Consider the following 22,059-nt stretch of genomic DNA (forward strand, 5'->3'; position numbering starts at 1 on the left):
TGCCAGTAATTGAAGTGGAGTATAAGTGATACTTGGTATGGAAAAAAAATTCAGAATATTTAGAAAATAGCTTTGGTAATTAATATGGAATTTGATAGACATCTAAAATTTTTTTATTTGGCAGAATGGTTTACAATCCTGAATAATCCACTTAGTGTACGAAACTATGCAAGTAGACTAAATATTGGGCTGCTGCCAGTCAAATGCATGGCCCAGAAATGCTTCTTGTTACCTGGTCCATATAGAAACCAAAGATTGCTTCATAAATGTCTGTATCATTATCCACTTTGTCTGGGACAGCAAGTGGGCATAAGGTAACTTCAGGAAACACCTCCTGGGAAAACAAAAGGCTGTAGATCCTTGTAATGGCTAAGAGTCTCTCCGTTAACTTCAGCGGGCTTTTGAGAGGCTCCGTTATTTCTGGAGTGAAATATTTCATCCTCACAGGAATGGAAACACCAGGATGTGTTATCTGAAGGGAAAAAAAATCAAATTGGATATCTCCTATTATGGTAGAGGAAACATTGCATCCAGTTCTACAATTCTTGGACAAAATTCCTAATGCGTACGTAAAAGATGTAGCTGTGAATTAGTGAACTGTATGGCACATGATAGATAAAGAACTTGCTTACACGGGAAACGTTTTCATGTACCCTTGCTGATTCCGTCAGAATCAAGAGGAATGTTGCCAGGTTTTAAAAATATGGATGGATTAGGGGAACATTCCTTGGTGTCTTACTTGGCAAGATTTTGAGAGGCATGAGTGCACGTATTTAAAGGACAGTAGTAGATGGTGCCCCATCCTGCGCTGGATCTGTTCTCTGCCAATGCCACCACCAGGTCCTACAACACAGAACAGAATTTTTCTATGTGAACTTGTTATTTATTGCAATGCAGACTTTAACTTCAAGATCTGATAATTATTAATTAAACATGTAAACAATTTGGAGGTATGATCTGTGATTTCTATACTATTCTCTTTGATTTTCCATGGTTGACTCTTGGCGTGTAACAGATTTTTGTCATCAAGACAGACTGCAGGGACATAAACTTGTTTTTTTCCATTAGCCTTTTATATTAGTAGGTTGGGAGGGGGTTGGATTTTTATGAATACCCTAAATTAAAGAGACTCCAACCTGACTGCGAAATTAATAGAGCTATCAAAAAACCCACTGTCATTACACAACAATTGTTAATTATTTACAAGCAAACTTCTGCAAGAACAGTATTGTAGCTGTCAGCGTTGTCATTATTAAAATTAAAATGCTTTGTCTGGGTAGAAGATAACATGACTCATTTAGGCTAAATGCAATGAATATGGAATATTCTGTTTCTCTTCACCAATTAGTCGGAGAGAGAACAATAGCATGTCTCTTTCCTAACAAGATGTTTATTTTTAAAAGTCTAACAAAATAAATGTTTCCAGGGCTTTGTTTAAAAAGGACATACATTCATTCTAGCTATTATAATAAAGTTAAAACCAATTTTTTTCTAGGATGGGAAGAACTATTTTCATAAAGTAAATTCTCCTTTTTCAGATAGTTAAATGTATGTGAAAATCTTTTTGCCTTATTATCCCAGTATCTTGTTTTGCCTTATTATTTCAACATATTGTTTACCATGTACATTATACGCTTTAGAGTTGTGAGTTGCTCAAGTGCTCTTTGCTGCCTCTGATTTTGTTTGTCTTTCCAAGCATATCCTAGTCCAGTGATAATTTTTTGGTTCTCTGTGTAGTTGAGTACAATTTTTATATACAGCAAGAGGAAAGTCAGAGAACTTTTAAGATGATTGCGCTGGGTAGCTTGAGTCAGTCTTCCTGCTATATTCTTTCACATGCCGTCTTGCATTGACTAAGATTTCATTGTCTTAGTGACATTAATGGTTTATAGCAATTAACCCATCAATGAAGAAGAGGAAACAAAAGAATTAAGGCATGACTATGTCAGGGTTGTAAAGGGTGATGCTAGCATGGCAAACCTCTGCAGGGAGTGTACAGATCGGAAGGGATCGAAGTGCCTAGCTTGGAAAGGGCCGCGTCACTGTCTTTCTGCACGGTAATGCCATCAGTCTCCTTTTCAAACCCGTTGGGGTCTCTCTCACTGATCCATACTTTGCTGCTTTATATTCCCCAGCCTGCTGTCTGTCTTGGTTTTCTTACTGACTGTAAAAGTGATTCTGGGAGCAAAGCACATTCACCTCAGAGTAGGAGGCACCCCTTTCTACTGTCCACCTTGTGACATTAAGAGAACAGGTTGTCTGAGAAGACAGTCAACACTGGTCTTATCCTTCCAGCATAGTTATCAGAAAAGCTTCTCCATGTAAATCTGAGGACTGTCGTTAGCTACAGCTGTAGTTGTGTTTGAGTAAATACAAAACCAGTTTGTGGTTCTACTTTTCCTTTCACGTGAAAAATTAAAAGATTGTCAGACATTGGGGAGAAATGTTACTTTGGTTGCTATTAGAATTCAAAAGTAGGCTCGCAGTGAGTAAAGGAATCAACCTCTTAATTCCTACTGTACAATTACTTAAGTAGTAATCAGATGTTGAAGTAAAATCCGAGACCCTCATTTATGCTCTCCTAGTTAGACGATGCTGCCTTTTGAATTTTCGTTTTTAAATCTCTTGTTTAGAAAATGATTTTTAGAGTGAGAATGTTTATGTTTTGCTATCAACTTGCAAGTTTTTTACAGTCTCATAGAGGTAGGAGAGAAGCAAGCTGTGTTCTTCATGTACATACTAAGTTAAAAGGAAGATGTAGAGAACGTTTTATTTAAAAAACAACAACGATGGCTTTCTTAACATCATTAAAAGTATGTGTTCCCCCACCATTAAGTTTGTATTTGGTTGTAGAGGTCATGGTGGAATGAACAGGAGCAAAAAAGCTATTTGGAGGATTTGCCATCAAAACTGAGGACTCCTATGACTGAATGCATACTCTATGGAGCAGAATTTTTTTTAAGTGTATAATTTATAAATCCTTTTCTGTACTGCAAAAAGACAAAAGCCCTAACAAGAATGGTACAAACATGCCTCCTAATTATCTTTGGACAAACAGTCCTTCTTTTCTTCCAGCAGCTGGCTAAGAGCGCTTGACCTTACACTTCACTGTTCTGAGAGTTGGTTCATTTGATATTACTTTGGCCGTAATTAGAAAAATGTCAGTGTTGGGACACTCCCAGTGTGGGTTTGCTTCTATGCTCTCCCAGGAGAAGAGGACATGGCCAGTATCAGTTCTGTCAGGATTCTTCAGGTCTGTGTGTAGGGTAGGCTTTAGTTATGGTTGGTTCATTGAGAATCTGGAATTTATTTATCAAAGGAAAGTTAAGTGGAAAAGTATACAGACGTACTTAATGTGGAAGGAAAGCACGTTCAGCTTGCGTGCAGAATGCCACCGGAATGATTTAGAAATTATTTCTCCGCTACAGCTGCCAAGCCTTGGAGGTGTTCAGGTAGGTCCTGGGCACCGGTTCCACCTGGGCCGTTAAGCTTTCTAAGGGCTGGCTGAAGTTCTATGATTTGGTGAGACTCAACAGGTGTCAACTGAAAAAGGGTGCATTTCCTTCACTGTCCTACTCTTTTCTGATTTTTCTTTTGGCTAATGTTCCTCCAAAGACAGTGAAAGGGTCCAGCCTTCTCACCCGCTTCTGAGAAGAGGCCCCATAAGTAATATTAACTTCTGCAATTTCCTTGTTACTCTTAAGCAAGTTATTAATTAACTGAATGTAACCACTGGCTGTTGATAAATCCTTTTAACTAATTCAAATTCCATATCAAGCTTGGAGCATTTTCACTCAAGCTGCTGCTGAAGTTAAGCTTTGTGAAGAATTAGTTCTGATCTGTTTTTAAGTGCCGGAGTAGGGGAAAATGGAGAGAAGATATTTGTTTGCTTGATTCCACATGACAACTCCAGGGTAACTGAATAGACTGTATGGTTGGTTTGACAAGGCTGTGCACTGAGCCAGCAGCCTCGCATACCAGAGACAGGGGGATGGAAGGGGGACTGACAACTGTAATGGATTTTATCAGAATTTCTCTAAAAAGCGACAATTTGCCTTCAATTATTAATGTTTTTCAGAGGTTTCTCTTCTAAGAGGTATGAATAACTAACTTAAATATGCATTCATGTAACATTTTCAATAATAAATGAATTACTGCATGGAAAGAAGTTGAGTAGCAGATCCAAATATTAAATAATGGAAGAGGTTTTTGAGAGTGTAGGAAATGTAGTCTTTAATAGTGTGACTGTTACTGGTTTTTCTGTGAATGCAGGAACTATGGTTATTATATGTGTAAGTGTATTACAATGATCTTTGTGAAAAACGTTGTAAGTTAGCTTGAAGTGCCACAGAAAGAGAAAGCCGTGCCTGCGTATCGTGGTGTGTGACAGCGTGTACGTTAATCCTGCAGCCCTCTCACCTCATCCGGGGGCTCAAATGCGTTTTGCTTTCTTCCCCATGCTCAGGAGGCACTTTGTGCCCAGGGCTGGAGAATTACTGCCTTATGTTAGGGGAACTTTGAAAATGCAAGTGAGGGAAGCTCGTGGCCCTATGAAAACATATACTGATTGCCAGGTACCTGGGAAGAACCTTAGGAAGTTCAACGGTTGTTCGGTGACTGCTGTTTCGGGAGACTTTGAGGGACAGTGACTTTGCATTTATTTAGTCCAATTTTCCCTTCCAGAGTGGCATTCTTAGAGACCCTATGCTGTAGTCCCTCATGCTCTGTCCCATTTAGTCTTTCACTCTCTTTAGACAGAAATATGTATTTACACATTTTGTAAAATTTTATAACAAGCTCTTTTTCTGTAATGGCACTACGGTCTTGAAAAATGTGTCACAGATATGAAAGCTCTGGAATGAACACTGGAAAATGACGAGCTTTTGATGGCATCACCGTGACAATGAGTGTATTAATATTTGTTATATGAAGCAATTTATTCCATATTAGCAGCATGGTGTTTATTTTAGCATAATATTTTAATATCATGAAGATATTTACAAATGGAATTCTTACAAATCCGTCTTATGTTAAAAAATGCTAAGTCTTATGGAGTGTTACATATAGTATTGGTGTGTTCTGAAACAGCAGGCAAATATAAACCTTTGTGACTTCTTAAATACTGAAAATTGTAGTCTTGACAGCACATAGATTATCAAGTAGAGAGATATATATATGTAAAAAAAAAAAAATTGGTCAAGTTATAAACTTTGCAGAAGTAGCACTTCGTAGTTTATAAGTACATTCTTACCACTCTGCATCAGTTGGGTTCTGCATGGATTGTGCAGCCAAAATTGCCTCAGAGATATGTGAAATCTGGTTCGCTTAAAGCAGCATCTGACCTATAAAACGTACTGATTAAGCCAGTTTATTGCAGGGAAGAATATTTACACGCTGGTTTACACTGAACTTACTTCAAACTGAGGATAGTAGTATAGCCCTGTAATTATGGTAGAAGAGATGGATCTTAAAAGAGGCTGTATAATTCCTCTGATTATTTTGCAGTTGCCTCCAGTAAGAATACTGCTTCCTTGTGTAGAAGAACTGGATGTTGAGAGCCAGTCAGTTCACAGCTCCCAGGACTGCACCAAGGTGTTTCATTAGCAAAAAAACATTTTTAACTCTAGCCTAATTAGTAGACTTCATAATTTATTGTTTCATCATCTGGTCTAGCTCAGCATCCATGGGATTTCTGGACGACATGAAGTGTGGAAACCTGTCATGACAGAAAAAAAAACCAACAGAGAGGCTTGTAGGAAACAATGGTTGTCTTGTGGGAAGAGTTTAAATGTATGCAGCTGATCCCATGGGAACTGCTGTAGTCTATTCACCCTGTGTGAAAATGATGCTCTTTCAATATAATCTTTAATCCTTTTCTTTCACTGAAAAATGTGAGAACTTTATTTAAAAGTTTTGAAAGAGTGCTCTATTTTAGTGAGTAAATGCTTTTCAAACATAAAGATAAATCAAATTGTTAGTGTAACACGGACGGGAAAGGTTCTCTGAAATATCTTGCAATATTCTGTCCCTAAATTGCGTATGTGAATGTTCTTGGGAAAGTTTCAGGCTGAAAATAACCAGGAAATGTATCCAGGCTTTCTTTTTTTCCTGAACGGGCACATGCAGGGAAGGAAATATCCAGCAGTCTTGGAGATATTACAAACTTCTGTAACTGTTTGAGACATACTTTTTCTAATTTCACAAACCAGATTTTTCCTGTGAGATGAGGGAGAAGGATTTCAAGAGAAGGGAATCCTATCGTATGCACAGAATAAAAGTTTGCTTTGAAGATCATTCTGATCTTCCTCCTACTCATGGAAAAGTAAAACAAAACTAAATATGCAGTTGTTGAAAACATTTGCCCCACCCCCAGAGAGAATGGAGATCTAAACCTCGCTTTGTTCAATCCATGCATGTGTGAATAACATCACAAACTCCCACAGGGTTTAGTAGAGCTGCTGTCCTGTTTGGTTTTTATGGGACCATGTCCTAAATATTAAACTCTGTTTGGTGAAATACACAGTTGTATTCCTGGAGGTATCACGTGGCATATATTTTATATTCTGCACACAGAGTGCTGAAAAGGCAGAGAGTAATACTATTTTGCTTTTGCTTTCCTTATAGCTTCTTTCATCCAAGGCATCCAAAGCACTTCATACAATCCAGTGTATTAAGCATGGCAACATGTCTGCAAGGTAAGGAAATTGACTTTTTTGTTTTGTTTTTCTTCTTATAGATAGAGTAGTCAAAGCATTGGGTTGTGATTTGCCCAAGATCGCCATGGTAAAGCAAGACCTCTGGCCTCCCAGTCCTTTGACACAAGTCTCCGTTTAAGGGGAGTTCTCAGATCCCCTTCCTCTCCTGTGTAATTTACTTGACACTTAAATCTAAGTTACTTTTTTGAACCGGGTGATCAGTTTACACCTGTTTCAGAAAATGAACGTTACCTTTTGTTTATCAAAGAGCTCTGGCGCCTGTGGTAGCTTGGTCCTTCAGTACAGAAGAAGAAGCACCAGCTGGAAGTGCTCCAGCTGGGAGCTGTGCTGCGGCGTTTGAGGAGAACCATGCAAGGTGCCCATGGCAAACTGAGTGTTATGGAGGAGAATGGGGTTTGGGAAGTGCTGAATGGACCTTGGATTCAGTTGGGAGCCCTGACTGTGCTCTGGGTTTGGGGTATCATCTGCGCTCGGTGGGGCTCCATTGAGGGGATGGTTTGTACTCACAGCTTGTTGTCTCTGGATGTATTCAACTGCAACTGGCCGGTGGCTTCAAGAGCCTGCAGGGACTATCCCCGACAGTGGTGGTTATGGATTTGCTCCAGGGGTGAGTTAGCTCAGGACTTAGTGCTGTGCATGCTTAACCTCCTTCTGAAATGCAGTATTATACCACTAGTTCAACAGTATAGTAAGGTTTTAATTGTCTTTTGCTTTGCAGTGAGCAAACTAGAAGATATTGTAAGGTTCGCTTAATGTGAACTCTAGGTGGCTTGCGTTTCCTAAAATTCCTTAAATGTAAGTGAGGGTTTTCTTGATTTATATTGCTTAGCATGGAACTAGATTAACAAAATTGTGCACGGTTCTTTGAAGGTTGCACTTTTGTTTTCAGTGGGATAGCACCATCTGGTAAAATCAAGCAACCATACTTACATTTCAAGTCTTTTGAAAGTTAAGAAAATTATTCTGATTTCTTATAGAATTTTCTTCATTGTAAATTTAAAAATGTTTGTCCTCTCCCCTTCCTCTTTGATTTAAAAGATTATTATTTTTTTTTCCTTCCGCGTCCTTCTAATGTCATTCTGCAGAGGCTGAGTTCCTGATAAAACTCTTAAGACTCAGTCTTTTAGCTCAAAGTTCAATTGGCTTTTGGATGCCCTTAGGTCCAACTGCCCTTTTACATGGAATTTTTATTGTTAATCTTCTATTATTGGGGGAATTATTTTGCAAACAGACCAATTCAATCGCTTCAAGCTCTGAAACCTGTCAGGCTAGCTTTTATTCTGATTGCTTCTGATAAGGAGCTTTGGTATGAATGCTGTGCCTCCAGCAAGTTGAGAGACTCACCTTGGAGGTGAACAGCTTCAAGGTCCCAGGGAACGTATGGCTCTTTCAGCTTGTCATGAAAAGGGGAACTAGATGTTGAAAATCAGAATCAAAACTTTGAATTAGATGTGGAACTGCACTGTGAACCAGTGGAAATGGCCTGTGTGATAAGCTGAGTCTTTTTTTTTTTCTCTCCCCTGCATAATGATGACTTGAAGTTTGTTACAAGAGCTGGAGTCACTGCTTTGTTCCCCGCATTTTGACCACAGGATGGTACAGATCCCTGCTGTGAACCCCCACAGACGCTATGCCGATGGGGAGCCACGCAGGATGTACAAACTTTGGCAAGACCCTTTCCCTCTTTTCCATTGCTTGCATACATGGGACACAAGTATAAGTCTGACCTGTCTCAGATGGTGATCTGACAGATACAGTAATCTCTGTCCTATCTGAATGAGAAGATACTGATAGGTGATGTGGAGTCAAGGTGATGAGCCATCTTGACAACCATCCTCTGAAACAATGTTATCATCCAACCTGACCCTTTCTAAAAAAAATAATTAAAAAAGATGACATTTTAGAAGACACATGTATTATGTTTTTCCTTTTCCTCAGTGCCAGCTACCCATTAGTAGGGAACGCTACAATCTTGTAGTCAGCAAGGAGATGCTTAAGGGACAATTCTCTCCTTTTAAGATCTATGCAAGAAAAGTATTTTCAGCAGCGTTACATAATATAAGTACTAAGAAGATTTGCTATAATCCCATTTCAAAGAGCTTATAGTAAGTAAATGTTTTTCTGTATTGTCCTTAGTGTTGTCTATGAAACTCACATAAAAAGTGTCTGTTCATCAGGTAGAGAACAGGGCCTTTCTGAGAAACTCTTCTTCTGCAGAAGCACATCGAGCAGAGGGCCATTTGCCAAAAGGCCAAGAAGGAGTTGCTATCTTTCAGCGCAGCTGATCAAAGGCAGAGTTCAAATGGATCTTCGTTCCTAGGGCATTTTTCTAAATTATGTGTGCAAATTTTGTTGTGCTACTTAGGAGAGTAACGTTAAGAGCCAAAGCAAACTTCAGACTCTCTTTTGTATTCATGTAAATTGTTACAGAATTATGGTATTTATTCCTTTGGACAGAAAATCTCTTCTGTAGCAAGTTTGATCTCTTGTTCTTTTTCTTTCAAACAAAGGTGGTGTGGGTTTTTTTTACCTTCTTCCCAGGGAAGGATAGCTTTCCACTAACACAGAGAGTTCTGTTTTCTCTATTAAAAACAACTGCCCTCAAGTGGAGTAAGCTTTGTATTTTGTCCCAGGAACAGAGCGTTTCATTCAGAGATAAGGCCTCTCTGCATTTAGGTTCCTTTAGTCACCTGACGGAGCCATTGGTAACTTTTAGGCTGCTTTAGTCTGCATTCCTGAAATGCCTTACTCCTGGCACTGCAATTAACAGCTTCAGGTTCACTGCTTGCCACCCCATTCCCAGCTGTCCACTTGCTGTGCCCTCGGATGCTGCCAGGAGAGCAAAGCAAATGATCAGGCTTTGTTTCCAAGAACACAAGCTTTGCACCTGTAACCATCATTGAAGATGTCGTTGTGGAGTCACGAACAGGTAACAAAAAAAAAAAATCAGTTTGTGTCTGCAGCTTTTTGAACTTTTACTTTTGAATTTGAGGATTGCTGAGTGTGAGTACGATGGGCCCAACCTACTCTCTACTTCTACCGTCCCCTTCAGTTCGGTGACTGGTGATTTATGCCATAGCGACTGTCAGGAGGATCTAGCCTGTTGTTCTCTGGGGTTTGCAATCTTACTAGCTCTTTTCTGCTTCTGTCTTGTTGCAAATAATCAAGCTAAAAGTCCTGTGTAACGATATTGATAAATTTAGGAAGATTAAAAATGACTCCTTACAATCAGGCTTATGGCAAATCAAGTGCAAGGTGCTGTCTGCTATTAAAATAGATGTTGTTTCATTGAGTTATTTCCAGAAGGTTCTCAGTGTTTTGCATTGGTTTTGCCCCTTATTTGACATTTTGCATTTTTTTTTCTGAAAAATAGCATAAAATAGAGTACCAGGGATTAAGGATACTCTGTATCTCAAATAATGATCAGAAGCTATTGAGTTTGTGATCATGTAGTACTTTGCTCATCAACTCAAGAGAAGAACCTGGAGGAGATGGCTGTGAACACCCATGAGCCATCTGGAAGATGCTCTTGGTAGATCTCTTCCTAGCCTCGACATCAGTAAATATTCTGTATTAGATGAGTAAGTGAAGACAGAGGGAAAGTTTTCATTTGTGATGTAATGTTTGCATTTTAATACATGTTCTCAGGGCAAGCTGCGCCTAGGTTAGATACGCATCTGCACAGAGCGTCCTTCAGGTCGCCCTGGGCTCCAGCAGGCAGGAGCTCTCTTGGCACTGCCAGCGCTGTGGTCATGGCTATACACTGCTATAGCACGTTCATCTAATGCAAGCCTGCGTGGAAAACACGGGGATGTCCGAGTTCTTAATTTGTCATGCTTACCCAGGCTCTTCATCACTCTGTCCAAATTAAGAATAGCCTATTTTTCATAAGATTCCCTTTTCCCCTATGTTTTACTTCAGCTAATATATGTCAAATCTCAGATGTTTCTCTTTCCTCTGTATAAAGCTACAGGGAAATTTTCCTCATTGGAAACAGACTCGGTCATTTAAGCGATGTGCACAAAGGCAGACTGATCCAGTTCTAGCAACTGCTTTTCCAGTGCATACCATTTGAAGCTAACCCAAACTCTTGAATTAGCGAGTATCATATTTAGTGTATGGCTACTTTAATGTCATAATTTTGTCAGCTAGATAGTCATGTATCTGTTGTATTCCTGCAAAGATAGCCACTAATGGCTAAGCTGAAACTTTGTTTAGATTGTTGCATACCTAAATGTAAAGGACATACATATATATATATATGTATGTATATTACATGTATGTTCTTTACACTTAGGTATGTTTACTTCAATTCAAAAAGACATTCTGATTCACAAAACAGCAACTAACAACAGCTTACTTGGCGATTTCTCTGAATGATGCTGTGTTTATCTCCACACGCTTCATTGTGGAGAAAATACTGATGATGTGGAAGATGTTGGTGTTGAAGGAGTGAGAATGATCACTTATGTACTAAAAGGTGGCCAACACAGATGCAGTTAAAGCTCAAGGGAGCTTGAAGGGACTGTCGAGCACAGCTTGTTTGGGGTGAGGTCGTTGAGCTGCGCAGCAGCTTCCCAGGGCACGGAGGCATTCCCATTTGTAACCTCTCCTTTCATGTGCGTCTGAGCTTACTCAGGGCCATGGCTCTATGTGTCTTTGTGTCCCCTTGGGCTGACAGAAACTCAGTGTGCTTCTGGCCAGCATGGCTGCTATGAGTGCCGGTGAAGCATCCTCTGTGTGGTTGACCCCTTTCTCAGTAGGATCTTGAACAGTGGGCTCTTCCACTGCCCCGCTTCCCATGAGCCCTGCCTGAAGTGCTGGCAGTCCGTGGAGGGCCCTGCACTTAGCAATACTCTTTGGGGCTTAAAAAAATTGTGGCTTGCTGGGTTTCTTTGTCATCGTGAACAGTGTTGGTGGGAACGGATGGAAGAAGTGCAGTACAATGGAGAGCTGAGGAAGGAGGGACTGCCATTGTCCTGTTCCTACTGGTAGGGCCATCATGGAGACCCTCAAGGACAGACATTTTCTGCCTGCATGGATTTGCACCTGCCTTGGCAAAGTTCAAGGAGCGTGTCCAATCTCCGTGGGATGTTCTGGGTTTGAAGGACTCTGTGCTGTTGGTCCCTTTCTCGTGTGCACTGAGGTTGGCCATGAAGACCCTCGCTTCAAAGATGTATGAGCAGAGGGGACCCATCAGCACTAGGCAAGTCCTGGCAGGCTTGGAATGACAAATAGCATTTCTGAAATGTGGAAAAACCGTACTTCTCCTGTAATTAAGTCAAGTGTTTCCTCTGCAGATGCTTTAAGCACCAGAGTTTTGGGGCACAAGTGCAGGAGTGTCCTCTTTCACAAGTGTGTGCGTGGTGCCGAGCCCTGCCCCGCTTGGCTCGGCTTCTGTTAAATTCCCCGGCCAAGGAGAAGTGCATAGTTTTCAGCTCAGCCAAGTGTTTGTTTTACATGGGTTGAAAAGACTGCAGGGATCATTTTGGCAACAAAACTGACTGTTTTTCTAAACAAAAATCATTATCTTCTCAATCTTGCTAATAGTGTATTTCTGGAGTCAAGACACAACAACCCAGAAAGCAAATGAAGCAGTTTCACCCGCCTCCTCTAGCTCTGCTTTGCTACGGACCACAGAAAGGCAGTTTAATCCTTATCAGTTAGTCCAGTCACCATCCTGCTCGGGTAATATGCATTGAAATGGAAAAAAACTTGGATTTATTTATTAAAAGTTATGTATTGTTTAGTTAATTTTAAGCTATTTAGTGTTTGAGGGCAAAAGGTCCTTCAACATGCAGTTCATGGTACGTGCTTGAGGACATCCCTGGATCAGGGCATCCTGTATGCTGCTTACATACACCATTTAAAAATCTTCGCTAAACTGGAATACGACAGTTAATGTATTTGCTAATTTCCCCCTCCCCCCTTCCCTTTTTTTTTTTCCTTTTAGATTGGGGCCAAGGAAGCCTTGAAATATGCCCCAGATTTGTTCTCCATATTCAATTGATTGCTAGTCCACAGGACTGTTTCCATTCTGTCCTCATCTGAGTTGTTCACGCACATGGTGCATGCAGAGGTCTGGCTGAGCAGCAGCGAACGCAGCCATGCATCATCTGTTTGGGCTGGTTTTGGCACAAAAGGACCTTTCACGTGCAGGGGATCTTTTCTCCTTAGAGGATGCTGAAATTGAAGGAAGCCTCTCGGAAGCTCTTGAACAAATAAGAATAATTAGTTCATCTGCGGTAAGTGAAACGCTGTCCTTAGTCATTTTTCATGAGATTAAATACATTGTGTAAATAAAATATTAAAGACGGAGAAATACACAGTTTAAGTTTCTAAAAAATCCAAGTATGCCAAGCAAAGCATAAGATTTAAAAATGTGGTAACCAAATCCAGTTCCCACTAGCTGAATTTCTTTTAAGGATATTTCAAGTCCATCTTTATCATAATTTTTATTAAATGGTTATTTAAGACTTATTAAAGATTAACAAGAGGTTACAGGTACACTGTATGTGTAGTGTGTATTCTGTTTGCAGCAGAAAGTGTTCTAAATTATGGTAGGCTTATGTATTTTGGTATACTCTTTAAAAGTGCTATCTGAAAAAACCAAGAAGCTCTTGATCCTTCCTGCTTCCAGTCTGCTGAAGGGAAGGGAAAAATTTTTTTTGAGCCTTAGGATATTCAATTAGCAACACAAACATGTTTTCACAACTGCACTTTTCTGGCACTTCATATAGCATGTGACTTCAGAAATCAGTTTTGGCAATGTGCAAACCTCTGACTCTCAGAGCATTGATTACGGCGTTGCTGGTTGCAACAAGAACTGACTCATCCATCAGGGCAGCCACTGTACGCTGGCTCTTCTCTTTGGTCGTTTCTTTCACGGCAGTTACATCTGCACAGTCTTTCAGAACATTAATCAAGTTATTTTGGCCATTGCCTCTGCTGTTTGTGATGTACTTCAACTTATCTAACTGCACCTTATCAGGAATTTCACACAAATCCCACCAAATATACTTTTTGAGAGAAAACGCCTGCATTATCTACAAAATGTTTGTACAAACGCTCCAGTCTGCACGAAGCAGGTAACGCATCCTGCAGAGCGAGAGCTGCAGGGTGTGGTTCCTACCAGAGGGCTCCAGAGATCGAGGAGCCTGGGGTCTCAGCAGTCTGGATTTGACATATTCCCCCCCCCCCCCCCCACACAACAAAGGACAGTTTCCCAGCAGCGCGGACAGGACCAGTCTGCTCTCCGTGTCCACATGCAACCAGCAACCGTGACTCTTGCCCAGGGGTTTGCTCTTGTGCTGTCCCGGCCAGCAGCTGTTAACTTGTTCACCTTTTTATCAATAGGAAAACTTATGCAAAAGAAAAAGTGTGGTGTTTTGTTTTGTTTTTTAAATAAATATGTGGATTTTTCTGCCGTGCTAAGCAAAGCTTGTAGAGGGCTAGCTGTGAATAAAGGCAGAAAACTGCTTTCAGACAGACCCAAACGCAGAGACCCCAGGACTGACTCTGGAGCTGCACTTCTGCCAGCTAGTGCTGAACTTGGCTCCAGCCCTTTAAAAATGTATGTGCTTTATCTAACAAAAATAATGAGTTTTGATTAATATTTCTGTCTGTTTTTCATCTTTGTTACTTTTTAGGGTGGAACAGCGTAGGTTAGACTGAGGGACGATGATTGTGTATTCTGAGTCTTTTAGTTATGGTGAAGCGCTGCCATTGCATATCCATGTGGCATCTGTGTCGCTAATTACGGGGGATTACAGGATTTTGTGATAAAGCCTATTTAATTAACTTTTATTCATGTTACATTGATACTAATTGAAACTAACTATGTTTACATCAGAGACTCAACATGATGTGAAATATTGGGGCCCCTGCATTTGGCTATGTATATTGTGGATATAACAATTCCAGTTTGTTTTAGGACGTTTATGGGAGAAGAGGCCTGTGTGAGGGGTTCTAAGGTGTGCGGCTGCAATCTCTGGCCAAGAAGGCCATGCTTCAAGACAGACTACTAAAAATAATTTATTAAGAATTAAGACCTAAAACAGTGAATTGTCTATGGGATGACTAATTTCTGTGTTTAATCATGCTAAACAGTCATTGTAAAGGTGGAAGTGAGCAAATGGACCCTGGACAGTTACAAAAACTTCATGTTTTCAGGTTAGTTTTACGGCGTCCTTGAAAAGGATGGGCATTCATTTGCAAGTGTCTTTTCATTTGAACCAGGACTACCAGACCAATGACAATGACCAGGCTGTGGTGGAAATCTGCATCACCCGCATCACCACTGCCATCAGGGAGACGGCGTCCATAGAAAAGCACGGGAAAGCCCTCGTGGCTCTCTGGGAGTCATGCCTAGAGCACAACCTCAAACCTTCAGGAAAAGATGAGGACACACCACATGCAAAAATTGCATCCGATATCATGAGCTGTATCTTGCAGGTAAGACTGAGCTGAAAGCAAGGGAGTGTAATGCCTGCGTTGTACTTTGTTTTCTGATGGTGCGTTTGTTTAAAATCAAGAATATGATCCCAAATGTTAATGTATATTATTACACATATATGGCATGCATTGCAGTGAATCAAAAGTTTTGGCAGCTTCCTTATCTTTAGAAGGGTCTTGACCATTTATTGCCAGATTTCATTAATTCTCCATTAACTCTAAGTACTTGCATTTCATGTAAGTATTAAAGTGGGAGACATAGTACTATCATTTTCTGTGGTTACAGAAAGATTAATATAAAGCACTTAATATCAGGGAAGATGTTACTCTTTCAAGTCATTCTGGAAGGCAGCAAAATGCCAAAGAGATTTTAATGACATGAAATTTAGGTCCTTAGAGATGCTGTCAGCAAGGAGGATCTCCCTTAACATTTTGATTGTAAAAACTGAGTCCAGGCACAACACAGAAAACTGACTTCTGAACTAAAATCCAATTGCTGCTACTTTAAATAGAGGACTAGGAAGAAGTTATGCTTTAGCCAGGAGTGTTGGAATAATTTTAGAATGTTTTACTGAATGTTGGAGGCAACAACAGTAAGATTGAAAAGGTATTTAGGTCCCAAAAACAGCTAGAAGAACAGCTGTAATTGGGTCCTATTTGAACAGAGAAGTCCATGAACTATCTCTCCCTGTGAATGCTAGACTAAAAAGAAGATAACTTAGTATATAGTAGCCTTTTGGGGATAGGAACAGGCTATTCCAAGGCTTTCTAAGAAAGTAAACTGAGAGTGAAAAGCTCTTTAAAGGGGAGGGGAAGGGGGGATCTGGTATTACAATCAGGGTGAGTTTAGGGGGTTTTTTGGTTTTGTTTGTGATTTGGGTTTTTTTTTAAGCTGGGACTGCAGGCAGTATTGTTCCTTGTTGGGAAAGGAGTGTAATACACTGGAGAGACCCATAGAGAAACTGATGTGCACAGTTACCGAGCTGGAAGCAGAAATCAAGGTTGTTTCCAGAGTTTTAACTGTGGGTACGGTTCATGGCAACCAGCTCCATGTCAGGTGGAGAAACAGTTGCTGTGAAGTGCCTTTCTCTACAGACTACTCTGGGGTGATGTTTGCAGTACGTCTGCTGTTTCATAGTTGCTTTCTTTACCTATGCCTCTTAAATCGGATGTGGGGTTTTTTTGTTCTTTCATTATAAAAATTCAAACAATAGTGGCATAAGTATGTCACTGTCCCATGAAAGGTACTGCTTAACCCCTTGTAGGATATATTGTTCCATAAACTTATTGAGATTCCTCATCTAGTTTGGCTGAAAGTGTTTAAAGTCCGAAAGAAACAAAAAGTTTCAGAAAAAATGACATCAATGCTGGATTTGCTTCAATGAAATTTTACTTTTACAGTCCTTTAGTACGGTGAGTTCTGTTTGTCCCCAGTCTGTCACTCTGAAGACACACAAAAAAGTGTATCATAGCAAAATATTAAAAGAAGGAAAAACCTCCTTTCTGAAGCCCAGGTTCTTGTTGATTTTTGGTTCGGGGAACATAGAGGTTTATTGTAGCCAGACTTTTGGTCAAGACTGTGGATGAGGATTAGCAAGATTTCTTTGGCACTGCACTGTGGCATCCCTGACCCGTGAACCATAAGCTGCACCCCAGTAACATGTCCTGTGAAGGTCAGTGGAACATCAGGGGGCTGTGTCCCCTCTGCCTTTGGCTGTGAATGACAGGCTTTGGCAGGGACCACAGGTTCTGAGAGGGACCAACGTGTTCCTGGAGGTGTTGGTTATCTCCCTTTCTGTCTCGTGTCGCTGGAGGTGAGACAGTAACTGGATTTGGATACCAGTAGCAGCACAGCTGAAACTTTCCAGATGAGAGACTGTACGTTGTAAAATAATATTTTGTCTTTGCAGTACTTTAGAAATCATATTTCATAAGAACACTGAAGTGTGCAGTGGCTTGTCTAAGCTTTCAGTTTGTGCTGTTGGCAACTGTGTGCCTAAATCAAGCTAGCTCATATCCAAATGTTTTGGGGATTGCACTGTTGCAGATTACTTCAAGAAAGGAGTTCATTGAAGTGAAATGAGAAAGTTATAAAAGTACGTTTATGCTCCCTGAAACAGAGCCGTGATCAGCAAGTTCCTTTGCATAAAAAAAGAAAGAAGGCATAAAATGAGTTTTTATACAATATGTTAGGGATAGTTGAAGTAGTAATGAATATCTGACAGCTGGGTTGAATCTCACAGCACGTTTCTGTTGATATTAGCAGCAGGGAGGTCCCCTAGGTTTGCAAACATCACTATACCATATTATTGAAATCTGTTTTTCATTGTCACCTTCACATTTTCATAAGTGTGCATCCATGCCCTGATATTTATAATGGAACAAATGAAACCTTTCTCCTTCCATCTGAATTCAAACCTTTTCTTAACAAAATATTTTATCTTTATTGTAGGAAAAAGAAAAAAAATTGTTCTTTGGAATTTTCGTAGATCTTTTAAATCCTTGTCAGAGGGCCAGACCTTATCTCCTCGTTCTTTCTGGTGGAGTCCTAGAGTATAACTTGGAGGCAGAATTTGGCTCCTACTCAGCAGTACCTCTCAGCCAAATATAATGAAGCATTATGTTGATTTAAACATGCTGCTGTATAAAGCTCTATTCATTTTAAGGGCTTTTCTCACTAAAGATGCAGGTTTTGGTCATATGGCAGTTGCCATGATGAGCTATCTTGACACCTAGGAGTTGCTGCAGCCCCTTCTTCCTTCCTGGTAGAAAGGGATGTCCCTGAGCAGCTGCAGCACTCCACTGCTTGGCAGGTCTCTGTTGTAAGGAAAAAGCCTCATAGCCACTTAAACCTGGCTCATTTGCATTGCTTGAGTAGCATAATGCAGCCTTAATTAGGGTCAGTCCTACTCTCCGTGAGGCTGATGGCAAAGGCAGTTACTGCTGATGGAGGCAGAGCTGACCTAGCAGGGTATATGCAATAACAGATTTGGTTTTTCTCAGGACTAAATTTATTTTTTCAGCGCTGCTCCAGAATGAGCATATGTTAAGTCTGGACTGCCTTTCTTTGCACCGTTTTGTTGCTTTCTGACACGTCTGGGTTCCAATGACTGCCTGTGATTTCAGATGTTAATTAAATATAATCATATTGCAGGTTTATTTTCAAAAACAATGATGTACTCCAGTTTCAAAGATGTTCAAAACTGAGTGAAGAGGAGAGAAAAACACTGATTAAGGAGGCTCCAGAGAGAATGTAGGTCTTCAGTTACATGTAAACATATCCTGGGTCCTCAGTTACACATAAAACATATGCTACTAGGTTCAAGGGCAGTGATGTATGGGAACTTAATGGGCAATAGGTGTGTATAGTTTGTGCGCACAACTTCATGTATACAGAAAAGGTTTTCTGCAACTATTTGACCTTAATGTCAAAACCTAAGTGTACGTGCAGATACCCCCAAGGTTGCTGAAGCTTGGTGCCATTTTGAGAAAAAGAAGTTAGAGATCCTGAAACATTTCAGTTGACCCTGATGTTCAGAGAAATTGGCTGGAGTTTAAAAAAAAAAAAGAAGTCTTAATTATCACAGGAAAAATGATGATCAATTCTAAAGCTATTACTCTGTGAGCAAGTCTGCCAGTACACTTATTCATGCTTACTCTTTTTCCCCATTTGACCAGTTTGCAGATTTAGTCCCAGTGGCTTAGCATGAGATCCTGTTTTGGGAACAGAGGAGTGTTTTCTTCATGTAGCCCTCTGGCAGCAGCACAAAGATAGGCCAGAACTCAAGAGTAGTAACGCACTTTAGATGAGGGAAGCTGTGACTTGTGCTGGGGAAGATTTACTCATGATTGAAATTGTTTCCCTGAGCCTTAGCTGTGCCTGCACATCGGGCTGTCCGGCTTGGGGCTGGACATCGCCATCGGGCAGGTCACTGCAACGCAGGAACGGACGGCAGCAGTGCGTCTCTTACTGCGGGGAGCAATATTTACCAGTGAACAACATGAGTGACTGCTTCAAGGTGTTTCCTGCCCTTTGGGATGAAAATTACCTTCTCTGTGAGGATGGTGGATACAGCGTCTGCTCTCTTCTCCGAGAGCACCAAACACAAAATGTCTTGTTAGAAATGTTACAGCAGTTAACATTTAACTAGAGCACTTCATATTGTGTTTTCTCCCTCTTGCAGAAGACAAAAATAGGTGCGTTACTGACATTTCCTGGTGCAATAGTTTTAAATTTCTTTTCTTGCTCTTTCTTTGAAGCCTGCCTTCAGTGGTATTACCAAAACATAACCTTCCTTGGCATGTTTTTTGCTTTTTTTTCCCCTGCTGTTTTGATTTTTTTTGTTTGTTTGTTTTTCTGCTCTGATCAGCATGAGTCTTTATTTTAATAATTTTTTCCAGCTTTTTCAGTGCTTTTTCATGTTTTTACAGAATTATGATCGACCTCCAGTAATGGCCTTAGCTGTTCCAGTGGCAGTGAAATTTCTTCAGAGGGGCAATAAGGAACTGTGCAGAAACATGTCAAGTTATCTATCCTTGGCTGCAATTGCTAAAGTGGATCTGCTGGCTGATCACACAGACACCATTGTCAAAAGTGTCCTTCAAGGTATGAACGCACTGAGATTTTTGGATTTAGCTCTGCAGCATGCCCACCATTAGATTAGTTAGGCTGTTTTAGGCATATATGCAAACAAACATGTTCTATGTAAAAACATGTATGAAGCATGTATGTACAAAGACATATGGACATATCTAAAAACATGTGATAAAACATGTTAGACACAATTTAATAACAGATTATGTCAAGGAACACCTTTCAAGAATATCTGAATTTACTGAACCTTGTTGCCTATGGAAGTTTCATTATAGATTGGGTGACCCATAGGGCAGGAAATACATCTGGCCTTGTTAGTATACCATACTAATGGACTTCAAATTATAAGCCATGATATGAGACACTAGTTATTGGGCTCTTATCCTTTCTATTACTGTCATTGGCAATACTCCAAAATATAAATGGGGATGAACTTAATCCCATTCTGTGGCAAAATAGTCAGATGTAAGATATAAAAGCTTTGTAGTGGTTCTTTAGTTTTGCCTACATTATTAGCTTTACATAGAGTATTGTTGCTAAACTCTGTACATTTTACTTTTGTCGTTTAAATTGCAAAAAATATTTATACTTCTACAAAAGGAAGCCAAATTTAGTTGAAGCAGTAAAGTTCACAGTATTTTTGCAATACAGTGCTACTGCAGTAGTAAAATCACTGTTTGTTTTTTCAAGTACAGGTAATAGCAATAAGTAGCAATAGCTGTCTAATTATTGCAAGAACATTGTTATGAAGATGTTAAGCCCTCAAATTAAATGTGTGCATTTTGTATTTATTAAAATATATAAATGGAGTGTATTATGGAGGGATAGCTAAGCTAGAAAGTAATTTTGTCCTTAAGACATTGTGGTAAGAGTTTGCATAGTTCTGTCTGCTCTGTTTAAGGCCAAATGTGTGATAAACTTGATAAATATGTATGAGCTATGTGATGATACTAATTGAGTAGAGTTCAAGAACACAATATTGCTAACAACTTAGAAAGCCACATGGATAATTCTTTTAAGACTTGTGACTTTAGTGTTTATGTGTTAACGTTGTGCATTACCACTTGTAACTCAGTGCTATTAATAGAAATAGAGTGAAACTGGTGTTATGGTATAGTCATGGCTTTGGGAAAACTGATACGCACCCACAACTGAAGCGTTCATTGTGACCGTGGCTGCTCGGTTTTGTGTATTTATGTTATTCTGCCAGCAGATGTTGCTGTGGACATCAGGTTTGGAAATTCCAGACTGGAAGAGGGCGCTCGGAATAGGCAAAGTGCTTTGTTTTGCAGAGTGGTTTAATTGCATTGTACATAATTTGCATTTCAGGCATAAAAAGGTTGGTTTGCAGCAGTCTAAGAACCATGCTTACAAACTGAGTGGTTGCTGAAGGGAGAAGGGAAGGAAGAGGATAAGCTGCTAAGGATGAATTTACAAAGCAGTGTGGAGACAAAGGGCCTTGTTCTGGTGCTGCACAGACAGGGCTCAGCCTAAATGGCACCAGTGAGACTGACAGTAGACTTTGGCCCGCTGCCTGTGAGTGTTTGAGAACTAACTGGATTTTTTTTGATTACTTGGGGCAACTGTTTGACTGCATAATCAGGTTCTTATCTTATTAGCTAAAAAAGAGCTCTTTAGAAAGAGAGTTTAACTACTCTTGTTCCAGTTAGTGAGAACTCAGCTTCTAAACGTGCAGACGTCTGTACCGTGCCTGCAATGCTGACAGGCCCTGTGCTGACACCTTCCATCAGCATAAGGGATGGGGCAGATTTATTCCCATGTCCAGGGGACAGCAGCAAAACTACCCTGCTGTAGTTGGAGAGTCCCATGGCCTCTCCACCTTTCAGAGGAGCTCAGGCAAGGGATGTGGGTGTTGCATTCAGCAGAGGCTTGTTAGAGAGCAGAACCGGGCTCAGCAAGATGCTGCAGGCATGCATGTCTTGTGCTTGCTCCTTCATGTCTACATTTGCAGTGCAAGAGCAGGGTTGCAGTGGCTTTTTCATATTTGGAGCCCAAACTGCCCCCAAAATACTATTTACTTGGTGTTTTCCAAGTGTGCAAAGTAACTGTTGACAAAGAAAAATATAGTTAAGCCGGGAAGGAAAGAGAGAAGTGTGCTGATGGAGGTGACTTGTGGTGCTGAGCAGGAGGGGACTAGGCTGTGGGAAAGCTTTATCACGGAGGCGATAAAGGCAGAGCAAAGCAGTTGGAAAGAGTTTTCCAACTAAGTCAGTCAGAATGAAAGGACTGGCTTTGCATTTGGTCAGCTGCCAAACCAGAACAGAGATAGGAAAA

At 40.4% G+C, this 22,059-nt stretch overlaps 1 protein-coding gene across 1 annotated transcript; it reads left to right on the plus strand.

The window, feature by feature from the left end:
• The first annotated feature begins 12,823 nt into the window (after window positions 1-12,823).
• LOC104168353 (ventricular zone-expressed PH domain-containing protein homolog 1-like) lies at window positions 12,824-20,700 on the plus strand. The gene is made up of 4 exons (XM_009708922.1): window positions 12,824-12,961; window positions 14,955-15,170; window positions 19,602-19,776; window positions 20,666-20,700. The coding sequence occupies exons 1-4, from the start codon at window positions 12,824-12,826 to the stop codon at window positions 20,698-20,700; spliced, it is 564 nt and encodes a 187-aa protein (XP_009707224.1).
• The last annotated feature ends 1,359 nt before the right edge of the window (window positions 20,701-22,059 follow it).

This window comes from Cariama cristata, unplaced genomic scaffold (genome assembly GCF_000690535.1).
Source record: "Cariama cristata isolate BGI_N322 unplaced genomic scaffold, ASM69053v1 scaffold10381, whole genome shotgun sequence".
In the NCBI taxonomy this organism is placed as follows: Eukaryota; Metazoa; Chordata; class Aves; order Cariamiformes; family Cariamidae; genus Cariama; species Cariama cristata.